Source organism: Haliotis rubra, unplaced genomic scaffold (assembly GCF_003918875.1).
Source record: "Haliotis rubra isolate DU_JTF1 unplaced genomic scaffold, ASM391887v1 Scf50, whole genome shotgun sequence".
Lineage (NCBI taxonomy): Eukaryota > Metazoa > Mollusca > Gastropoda > Lepetellida > Haliotidae > Haliotis > Haliotis rubra.
The window spans coordinates 106,011-118,811 of record NW_025767191.1 but is presented as its reverse complement, the minus strand read 5'-3'; the positions used below and the strand labels follow the sequence as shown (position 1 = coordinate 118,811).

The 12,801-nt window shown below is 42.8% G+C and overlaps 1 protein-coding gene across 2 annotated transcripts in view; it reads right to left on the bottom strand.

Moving 5' to 3' along the window:
• The window catches only part of LOC124291836 (myosin light chain kinase, smooth muscle-like), a 94,209-nt gene extending 87,298 nt beyond the window's left edge, over nucleotides 1–6,911 (bottom strand). For both annotated transcript variants that reach the window (XM_046728906.1, XM_046728907.1), the window contains exon 1: nucleotides 6,154–6,911. In XM_046728906.1, coding sequence (XP_046584862.1) covers nucleotides 6,154–6,208 — 55 coding nt within the window. In that variant the 5' untranslated portion in view covers nucleotides 6,209–6,911. The remainder of the gene's footprint in view (nucleotides 1–6,153) is intronic.
• Between the last annotated feature and the right edge of the window lie 5,890 nt (nucleotides 6,912–12,801).

Here is a 12,801-nt window from a genome sequence, read left to right as displayed (position 1 = left end):
GTGCCGACCTTGCAGGGATCGATGATGACGATCCGGATGGCGTAACGCTGTTAACCCAAGCACATCCAGATATACCTGGCTTGAGGTTCTTTTATGCTTAAAACTTTCTGCTACAAGCTGGTTGCTTAAAATATACAACTGTGTGTAGATAATATCAGGATGAACATAAATTCCATTAAACTGGTGAGCGGTAGAGGGTGTGGGGACATGGACGGGCAGGCACATCTCGCGTATATGTGTATGTATGTGTGTGTGCTGTGTAGCATTTGACGCAAGAATTACGGAAAGGGCTTAGCGAAAGAGAAAATGATATGGTTCAAGAACTGTGAGGCAGAATACCGACATGCCCAATGACTCCGAGATGATGTTGCTTAAATTCTTCTCGTTTCAACTCATACATCCTCTATGGCAGATTTAAGCCGTAACAACAGTTGTTCCGTTCCGTCACGGGGCCATCATCTTGTATATTTCCATCTGTCACAGCCCTTCTGTACATCATCAAACATACAACCATCAGTCACAACCTTTGTCCACATCGTCAAACATACAACCATCAGTCACAACCCTTCTGTACATCATCAAACATACAACCATCAGTCACAACCCTTCTGTACATCATCAAACATACAACCATCAGTCACAACCCTTCTGTACATCATCAAACATACAACCATCAGTCACAACCCTTCTGTACATCATCAAACATACAACCATCAGTCACAACCCTTCTGTACATCATCAAACATACAACCATCAGTCACAACCCTTCTGTACATCATCAAACATACATCATCAAACATACAACCATCAGTCACAACCCTTCTGTACATCATCAAACATACAACCATCAGTCACAACCCTTCTGTACATCATCAAACATACAACCATCAGTCACAACCCTTCTGTACATCATCAAACATACAACCATCAGTCACAACCCTTCTGTACATCATCAAACATACAACCATCAGTCACAACCCTTCTGTACATCATCAAACATACAACCATCAGTCACAACCTTTCTGTACATCAGTCACAACAACCATCAGTCTTCTGTACATCATCAAACATACAACCATCAGTCACAACCCTTCTGTACATCATCAAACATACAACCATCAGTCACAACCCTTCTGTACATCATCAAACATACAACCATCAGTCACAACCCTTCTGTACCAAACATACAATCATCAAACATGCAACCACCAATCACAACCTTTGTCCACATCGTCAAACATACAACTATCTCACTTAATGGGTCAAGGACAATCTGAGAAATGTGAAACTAAACTTGTTCCTCCAAACAACTTTAATACACGATCTTTCACTTCAGCTCACAGAAAAGGCGTTGATAAAACAACAGACCAATATTTATTTCCCTGGCGGTCTATATTCTTCACCTCGTGAAGAGAAGACGCTACTCTGATGAGTATACCATAGAAGCAATTAATCAAGTGTGAACAACTTAGCTGTTTAAATTCTTTTTCAATGAAATTGAATTTGTCAAAAAACGTCAACTGCCATAAAACCTGTCAAACATGTGCTACGATTATGCCAATAAGCTTTCCTTGCATAGCAGGTGGAACGGCTGAATTCCTCAACTCTTGTGGAAGCATCATCAGCAGTATGTCTCATACAGTATGTCTCATACAGTGTGTCTCATACAGTGTGTCTTATACAGACGCCTGTCGCATGAATTGGTAGTGACCGGTATGTTGGAACAGAACACTCACTTGATGCCTGCAATATCACTATGGAAGTATAGCATTTGAGCATCCAATAAAAGAAAATTAATTTAACCAAAGGTTTGAAAACAAAAACCCACATATGGCTTGTTGAATAATACAAGTGGTCTGAGAATACTGAGTTTATTTGTTAATATTTTAAACAATCATAACACCACCAATGATAATATGATATATGATATGATATGATATAATATCAGGTCCTGTTTGATGAAATGCTCTGCAACGATTTATTGACTTTCCAAATATCACTGATTTATGTATATAAAACCGTTCAAGTTGAGTCAGTTGTTTGCGGCTGCCGGGGACTCCAGCATACACGATACACTTTCGGCCTGGATACCGCGATTCGTGGTAACACGGGCATGTTCACTACACGCTGTAAAAACCTTGCGTCCTTAACCTATTACATATATTTCCGGAACAGTAACCATATCTCGGGTTAACGTTATCGAGGATCGCAAACTCGGGACAGCTGTTGTGCATGGAATACCCGCTGCACTGCACGCGGCTCGGAACAAGACACTTGTACTTGTAGTGGAGTCATCTTGGCAAACTTCAAACGGCTCAGAACACCTTTTTGAAACAAACAATATACTATAACATCATTTTTAAGTATCAGTTCTACAAACCAACTGTCAATAGAGTGCTATACTTACTGCTGATTCAGAATATTGTTAGGGAAAATAAATTCCGCGCTGATTCAAATGTTGCGTGATGCACGTGAGTCGTAAACCGTGCTTTGATGATCGTGTGTAGTTCGGTATTTGTTCTTTCCTTCGTACAAATAGATTCCCTAAACGGACAAACCTTCGCGCTACAATCAATACACAGCAGACCTCAACTTAATTAAAAACTATTCAATTTGATTTAAAACCGGCGATTGTGCTGCCTAAATCATCTCCAAACACCAATTACCTCACACGTAATCCATAAGTTTGCTCTTTTAGAACCTCGTTGAAGGTTGGACTATCTATCGATCGTATATATCCACTTTTAATAACGCACGTGGAAATAAAACTAATAAAGCTTAAACAACGATAAAGTCCAAATGAATCCAGTATACAGAACATCAATCATACATCTAATGATCACGCCGCATCTTCTCCTGTAATGAGCAGCGTTAATTAGGTATCAGGAACATTTCTCAAGAAAGAACATTTGGAAGTATGGTCGTGTTTGTGGAAGGCTGAGGTAAGGTTGAAGTTAAAGCGCCCCCTAGTGATCGTCGCCCGACCCCTACATCTCATACTACACCCAACAGAAAAAATGTGTTCCCCACCGTCATAAAAATAATAATCAGCCTGGAGTTAATCGAGCATGCGAATAAATGTACCAATACAATTACAAGTGTGCGTGCGTGTGTGCGTTCGGCATGCGTGCATGCATGTGTGCGTGTTTGAGGTTTAAACCACCACAGAAGCGTGTATTTATTTTGTTATGTTTGATGATAGATTCCAGAAGCTGGGTATGTATACCAGTGACAGCGTTCAATGCTTCTGAAAAAGTCCTTGGTGGACGCCCCCTGCCAACTTGAGACTTCTGATTAAACAGCGGCGACAGCCTAATAGAATCACCACTGGTGACCAAACTTTGATTAGGGCGAGAGCGTAAAATACAGCACTGGTCTGAAAATTAAGTTTAGGACCAATCTCCGAAGCTAAGGCGGGTAGGTATGATTGCTGGAAACAGAGAGTGGGGACGATGGGAGGGGGGACAGGGGGATCATCTGTCTCCGACTATTGTTAGCCGGTACTCAGCCGGTAGACACAAAACACCGTCATTACTCAAGATCGCCGAATCTGGATATCAACACCTCGAGAATTCAACAATTAAAAAGGTTGTTGGCAGACAACCTTCACATCTCGTAAACCCGCGGCAAGAGGTTAAACGTAATAAACACAACCCTGCCTTTTTATCTTCAGTTTTAAGGGTTTTATGGCGGATAGCATGGATTCGTAACACGACTGTCAAATGTCACGAATTCTCTGTGTAGAAAAGCTTTTATATGTTATCGATTGGAAATAAATCTGTCAATTACCGAAATCTACATGGTGGTATAAATGTATATTTCATGCCCTGACTTCTGATGCATTCAGCATTGCTTCACAATTGATCGGTAAATAATACAATTGTGCTTCTATTTGGAACTGCACTCCGTGTCGGTAGTATAATACTGGTCCCGAGCCTGGGCTCATGTATATTACATACAAACCATCACACAAATATGTCTTGTAACACAAGTGATGTTTATTGCCTTGGTGTTGGGCTCTGTAAATTCTCCCACCACGAGTCAGGTTAAATCAATTTATTTGTCATCCCTCGATGCAGACAATAAGATGCCACGCATCTTCCGATATACAGTGTATAGTGTGTGGAGTTTAACAGCCTGGTATGCTGCGTGGCGTAACTTGTTGTACACACGGAGTACACATGGAGTACACACGAAGTACACACGCGTTTGCCGCACAGAATTATTTACTACTTAGAGCAACCGACATTTTAGACACGAGAACTAATATGTTAAAATAAAATTAACAATTACATTAATTATGTCATATTTTCTCCTTATCTTCATAGCCTTAATACCTAAAGTCATTTCTTCAATTACCCAGGGTTAAAACATTAGAGGCCAGGACAAGTTCCCTCATTAAACTGAATAATGCACAAAAGACAGCTGCAGTAAATTTCTACATTGAGTGAAATTGCTTTCTAATAATACAACGAATTTATAGCTACACCTGGTTTATGTTTATCTGCATAAGTATGTATGTAAAAACGATCAGTCTTCTGACAGTATCATACTTAGATTGAGGATTATTAAAGAAGACTGAAAAAAGTAACCTCGCAGACAACTTGAGAGAAAAAAGCTACCGATCCTCTGTATCTGGAGCACATGGCAGTTGTTGGTGCGTTTAATCCCTTTCTGTGTCCACACACCCACATTTCACCCGTCCTCCGCTGCTACCCGACGTTACTAATCTACCCGCTACCCAACGTGGTCAATCTCCCCGTTTACTGAAGTACTGCACTACATGACCAATATATCCCGTTCTGCATAGTACTAGCCGACGTAACACATCGAACACAACCAATCCACCCGTCCTGCACTGTACCAAAAAACGTAACGAATCTACCTGTTCTCCAGCGCATTCTCAATCTACCTGTGTTCCACCTTACTAAAATACAGAAGGAATCTATCAGTTATCTACCTTACAAACTAACGCAACCAAGCCACCCTTTCTCCTCAGTACTAAAACACATAGCCAATCTACCTGTTATCCATCTTGCTACATAACAAAACTAATCCACCCGTTCTCCACGGTACTAAATTACATAACCAATCTACCCGTCAGATGCACCTTGCTACCTAACGCAACCAATCCACCCGTTCTCAACAGTACTAGGCAAACCACATAACCAATCTACCTGTTATCCACCTTACTAACACAACCAATCCACCCGTTCTCAACAGTACTAAACCACAAAACCAATCTACCTGTTATCCACCTTACTAACTAACACAACCAATCCACCCGTTCTCATCAGTAATAAAATACATAACCAATCTACCCGTTATCCACCTCACTAACTAACGCAACCAATCCACCCGTTCTTAAAAGTACTAAACTACAGAACTACAAACCTATACGGGGTTCAACTACACACCTAATTCCACCCGTTATACCAGGGAGAATAGAAGACGCTGTTGTAGATTACCCCTGGTTATACCCACTGTCACACGCCTTCCCACTTCCAACAGCCAACTTGTCGTATCCACCCCTTTCTTCCGTTACGCTGGGTAGTACACACTGCCAATCCACCCGTATGTCGATGTGATCTATGTCCACTACACCTCTAACGTCCAGAAAGTATATTATATTCCAGCTGTCTCCAATATGACACTGAAGGTACTAACTGTAGAGGAAGACGTGGGTTGTTTGGGGGGAGGGGATGTTTTGGGACGTGGTAGAGTATCTGACAATAAACACCCGTATTACAGATGGTGCTGGTGATATTTGTCAGGCACTGTCACATCGGTTCTGGTATCTGCCTGTCACAACTCGAGGTGGGTGTTTTTTAACCAACCGACAGGTCTTCCTTCACTTTAGTGACAGCCCCTGCGTGATGTTTTCGTTGATATTTACACATTCCTACGTCGCTACATACTACATGCTATCCGTCAGCGTGTGTGGATATATGTATCATACAAAAAACAACAATTTGATATCCCCAGAAGAGACGCGACACAAAAGTTAGCATGTGTTATGTAAGTGTTATGTATATATATACATGTCTGTGTTCCCAGAAGTGTATACAACTGACCCAACCAGGATGAAGTGTGTCTAACAATCTCCCATTGTACATGCACCAACGGCAGTCCCCTAAAACATGCAGTACCTACCTGTGACGACCACGAGCAAGACGAGATGAAACAACAGCCTTAGTTCCTCCAACATTTTCACAGAAATGGCACTGGTATATTAAAACTTCCAATTACTACGACTATGTTAATCCGGTGGTAGAGAGCGCTGTGACTATTGATTGCTCCGGTAGAGCTTATTGCCTTCTCAATAAGCCAGGAATCTCTCCCAGCTTAGTTCCAACATTTTGGTTAAAACGTCGCTTTCCGGGCGCTCCATAGAATGACACAACGTCGGTTACATATCGGGAACTGCTGGAGAACATCCAAGCTCGCCACAGACCGAAATCTCGTCAAACAGATAAAATGAAATATTCCACCTTTTTTCCTTTGAATCTGTGTTCCCAGCCGTGGGCCGAGTCAGTTAACGGTGCGATAGTGGCTTATAGTTGGTTCCACGCTCGCTAAAACAGTATTCCTCGCATCGGCGAAAAACTCGAATGGGATTGTACCACATGCGGCGAAGTATAATCGCTCGAACTGTCGGGCAGGCGAGTCTACTCCTGTGAAAGGGGTGTAGGGACAATACTTCTTTTTTCAGCGAGACATGTACATAGCGTTGTCGGCGACTCTAACAAGGTGTTAATCGCCTCTCGTAAGTTTAGTCCCTGGTTGATTGGTCAGTTGGTCCGCGCTGACACAATGCGGGTACGCTAATCCGGAGCATATCTCAAATCCCAGCTTTCGCTCACGACCCCTGTTGTAGCGCAGGCTTTGCACAGCGCCCGTAGCGAGTACACTCTCTCTCTCTGAGCCGTTCTGCCGAGCTCGAGCACGTGGCTGTGTTATTGATGAGTCAGATGAAATTGACACGCCTCTGACCAATCAGAAACCAGCATTCGCAATTCGCTGTCATTGTCCCGCAAGATGAATGGGAAACAACCACTCTAAACCCAACGCCAGGAGAAACCCCCAAACTTTTAAAGTTAGTTAATTTTCATAAATGAATCAATTTAGTTGAAATGTCCTAAAATGGAGTTGATCACTTTAAAGCCAACATGCTAATGATGCCGACGCGTCGCTTCATTATACACACCCGGTCAATACACCTAGTGCTTTGTTGGGGGAAACAACATTACTATGAAATTAACATCTGTCAATAAAATATTCTGACCCACGTGCTTTGCTGAAATATGGAATCAGTATTTGATGAAATGATAGCAAGGGTCAGATGTTGAAATTAGTTAAAAGTACCTAAAACACATCACTGGCAGTACATTGTGCGTGTCTTTGTTTGGCATCTTGCCGTTCAGTCATTATGACTAAGACAGAAATACGATGCCGCTACACGGCGCTCACACAAAGGCTGTCCCGTATCTAGATCCAGATTAATCCTCATGCCATTCCATATAATCAGTTACCAGGGATAAATGGCAATTACTAAAAAGAATATCGATATGATATTGATAAATAATTTTTAAGGAAAGTATGTTCCATTCGTGTCAATGATTCATCCCTGTACAACGACTCTCATTACTGTATACTTATAATAACTTGAGTAGTCTATATGCAGAAAGCGTGGTTCGTGTGGTCATAGCCGCGACTCATTGGTCTACTTACAACACTTATTTCATATCCATTTATCTCACATTGAATATCTATTTTCAGAGTAATTATCTAGGACACGATGTTGTAATTAATGCCAGTCCGCTCTGTATCTATTGGTGATTTCTGAAATTAATCTAGATCCGAAGATATAAAAAGCTACCGATAACGGAAATATAACTTGCAGCGTCAGCCGAAATGAAAGCTGGAGAGAAAAAATACGGGAAGACCAGAAATCATCTGATACTTTGTGCTACAGTTACATGTACAGAAATACAAGCATAGCTCTAATCATACTAGCAAGTGTCGAGATGCACTGACAGTTAACTAACTGTGTCTTTGTTTGTGTGTGTGGACAAAGGAACATCGGCTTGGGGTCGAAGGCATCTATCGTCCATCAAGGAGTCGTCAGGCATAGTGTAGAATAACACACGGGGTATGTACAGGGACAGAATTGGTATAGGCTATGTGGAGGAACACAGTGGGTATAGGCGATGCAGAGGAACACAATGGGTACAGGGTATGTGGAGGAACAAAGTGGGTATAGGCGATGCAGAGGAACACAATGGGTATAGGCGATGTAGAGGAACACAATGGGTATAGGCTATGTAGAGGAACACAATGGGAATAGGCTATGTGGAGGAACAGAGTGGGTATAGGCGATGCAGTCGAACTCAATGGGTATAGGCTGTGTGGAGCAACACAATCGGTATAGGCGATGTAGACGAAGACAATGGGTATAGGCGATGTAGAGGAACTCAATGGTATAGGCTGTGTGGAGCAACACAATGGGTATAGGCGATGTAGAGGAACACTATGGTTGTAGGCTATGTGGAAGAACACAAAGGATATAGGCGATGTAGTGGAACACAATCGGTATAGGCGATGTATACGAAGAAAATGGGTATAGGCGATGTAGAGGAACACAATGGGTATAGGCAATGTATAGGAACACAATGGGTACAGGCTATATAGGGGAACACAATGGGTATAGGCGATGTAGAGGAACATAACAGGTATAGGCGATGTGGAGGAACACTATGGGTATAGGCGATGTAGAGGAACACAATGGGTATAGGCTATGTGGAGGAACACAATGGCTATAGGCGATGTAGAGTTGTAGGGGACACACTGGGTATAGGTTATGTGGAGGAACAGAGTGGGTATAGGCGATGCAGAGGAACACAATGGGTACAGGCTATGTGGAGGAACACAGTGGGTATAGGCGATGCAGTCGAACTCAATGGGTATAGGCTGTGTGGAGCAACAAAATCGGTATAGGCGATGTAGACGAAGACAATGGGCATAGGCGATGTAGAGGAACTCAATGGGTATAGGCTGTGTGGAGCAACACAATGGGTATAGGCGATGTAGAGGAACACTATGGTTGTAGACTATGTGGAGGAACACAATGGATATAGGCGATGTAGTGGAACACAATCGGTATAGGCGATGTATACGAAGAAAATGGGTATAGGCGATGTAGAGGAACACAATGGGTATAGGCGATGTATAGGAACACAATGGGTACAGGCTATATAGGGGAACACAATGGGTATAGGCGATGTAGAGGAACATAACAGGTATAGGCGATGTGGAGGAACATAGTGGGTATAGGCGATGCAGAGGAACACAATGGGTATAGGCTATGTAGAGGAACACAGTGGGTATAGGCGATGCAGAGGAACACAATGGGTATAGGCTATGTGGAGGAACACAATGGGTATAGGCGATGTAGAGGAACACAATGGGTATTGGCGATGTAGAGGAACCCAATGGGTATAGGCGATGTAGAGGAACACAATGGGTATAGACGATGTAGAGGAACACAATGGATATAGGCGATGTAGAGGAACACAATGGGTATAGGCGATGTAGAGGAACACAATGGATATTGGCTATGTAGAGGAACACAATGGATATAGGCGATGTAGAGGAACACAATGGGTATAGGCGATGTAGAGGAACACAATGGTTATATGCTCTATGGAGGAACACAATGGGTATATAGGTATAGGCTATGTAGACGAAGACAATGGGTATAGGCGATGTAAAGGAACACAAGGGTTATAGGCGATGTAGTGGAACACAATAGGTATAGGCTATGTAGAGCTGTAGAGGAACACAAGGGGAATAGGCTATGTACAGGAAGACAATGGGTATAGGCTATGTAGAGCTGTAGAGGAACACAATGGGTATATGCTCTGTGGAGGAACACAATGGTTATATGCTCTGTGGAGGAACACAATGGTTATATGCTCTGTGGAGGAACACAATGGGTATAGGCGATGTAGAGGAACACAATGGTTATAGGCGATGTAGTGGAACACAATAGGTATAGGCTATGTAGAGCTGTAAAGGAAAACAAGGGGAATAGGCGATGTGGAGGAACACAATGGGTATAGGCGATGTAGTGAAACACAATGGGTATAGGCGATGTGGAGGAACACAATGGTTATAGGCGATGTAGTGGAACCCAATAGGTATAGGCTATGTAGAGCTGTAAAGGAACACAAGGGGAATAGGCGATGTAATGGAACACAATAGGTATAGGCTATGTAGTGAAACACAATTGGTATAGGCTATGTGGAGGAACACAATGGGTATATGCTTCGTAAAGAAACACCGTGGTTATAGGCTACGTAGAGGAACACAATGGGTATAGGCTACGTGGAGGAACACAATGGGTATAGGCTACGTAGAGGAACACAATGGGTATAAGGCTATGTAGAGGAACACAATGGGTATAGGCTATGTAGAGGAACACAATGGGTATAGACTACGTAGAGGAACACATGGTTAAACTATGCTAGAGGGAACACAATGGGTATAGGCTACGTAGAGGAACACAATGGGTATAAGCTATGTAGAGGAACACAATGGGTATAGGCGATGTAGAGGAACACAAGGGTTATAGGCGATGTAGTGGAACACAATAGGTATAGGCTATGTAGAGCTGTAGAGGAACACATGGGGAATAGGCTATGTAGAGGAACACAATGGGTATAGGCTATGTAGAGGAACACAATGGATATAGGCTGCGTAGAGGAACACAATGGGTATAGGCTACGTAGAGCAACACAATGGGTATAGGCTACGTAGAGCAACACAATGGGTATAGGCTACGTAGAGCAACACAATGGGTATAGGCTATGTAGAGGATCACAATGGATATAGGCTACGTAGAGGAACTCAATGGGGATAGGCTTCGTAGAGGAACACAATGGGCACAGGCTATGTGGAGGAACACAGTGGGCACAGGTTATGTAGAGGAACACAGTGGGCACAGCCTATGTTGAATGTCACATATCGTGAATAATAACGAAAAAGAAAGAGAAATGTAAAGACCCTAATGCTTAAGCATTACTCTCAGAGACCCGAAGTCGGTTCTCAGCAAAAACAACAACAACACGTGTCACTCGCTGATGAACACGAGGCACACCATGAAGTGGGAACACGCATACACATGCACGCACCAATGGACACATGAACACGGACACATGCGCACTAATGTAATTGATGTGTAAGGGCTAGGGAGTGGATGGGGTCAGTGTGTGTGTGTGTGTGTGTGTGTGTGTGTGTGTGTGTGTGTGTGTGTGTGTGTGTGTGAGGGGTGCGTGTGGTGCCAAGCGCGTTGTGTGTGAGGGAGGGGGGTTGTGTGGTGCCAAGCGGATGTGTGTGAATGACATTGAATGTGAAGGAATGTTAGAAATTGTTCCTATGAGGGATGTTATGCAGTGAGGTATTATGTACAGATCCGTAACTGTGTGTACATGGGGGTTGTTTGTGCCAACTGGACACTTCAAGAGAGGAAAGAGTTTGTGAGTTTTGTAAGCATGATTTCAGTGAAGCCAGGTACCATTTGACACCATTTGACTATAATCTGGTAATGTTACAAGGATGTGGGTTCTGACTGTACATTCACGTGCACGTTGACTAAGGTGTGTCATCTTGGATGATAGCCTAAAGTACATTCGGGATGCAATGTTAAAGCGATCGATTGAGAGAAAGAGTTAATAATTCACGAGGTATGCCATGTAAACTTACAACAAAAAGTAAAATTGAAGTAACCAGTTAAAGACTAGAGACACAACGACAACTATACACGAGGCGCCCAAGCCAATGAAGGAAAAAGACTCTTGTGATATATATATCTGTCATGGAAACATATGAAAAGTACGATAAACTAAAGTCTGCGGCTACATTGCCAGGCGACGTCATTAGATATTCCACTTTCCGAGGTAGGAGAAAAAGATAAATAAGCCTTTTTGTTTTTAAGAAGGCCAAGTTGGGAAATTGTGTAGTTGGTTTTGTTTTGTTTTTATTAAGCGTCATTTCCTTTTACATGGAACAGTTTGTTGTGCTTTCCAATTTTACATGTTATATATCTGAAGACATGTTATCCACCCATTCTTTCCGATGGCGGCTTTGAACCTTCATGTCAACCTGCAAATGTTCCTTGTTCTCGGGGGGCGGTGGGGTAGCCTAATGGTTAAAGCGTTGGCTAGTCACGCCGAAGACCCGGATTCGAATCCCCACATGGTCTCAAGCGGCGTAAAAGCGGCGTAAAACCAAACTCAGTCAGTCAGTCAGTCCTTGTTCTCGGTTAACTCCGCTGCCGACACGTCCAGTAACGTTAAAGTTGTGATACTGCATGAGTTAGCCGTCACCGTGTACCACAAGATCCCACTGCAGGGGGTCGTATAGCAACGTTTTTAGGTGATTTTATTCATTGCATAATGGGGATTGTGTATGCATTTTCTTTGCCCGAAGTCTAAAGTAAACACAATTTGAACAGTGATAAGAGGTTCACGACAGGTGACGTATTGTGTTGCGTCATGTGATTATGACGTGCACGAATCTAATTCAAAGATGGATTCCCGCCAGTGCTGGTTGAGGTCCACATCCATGGATTAATTGAGTGAGTCAGTTTAGTTTTACGCCGCACTCAGCAATATTCAAGCTATATGGCGACGGTCTGTAAATACTCGAGTCTGGACCAAATAATCTAGTGATCAACAGCATGTACATCGATGTACGCAATTGGGATACGATGACGTTACATTATCAACAGCGATGTCACTT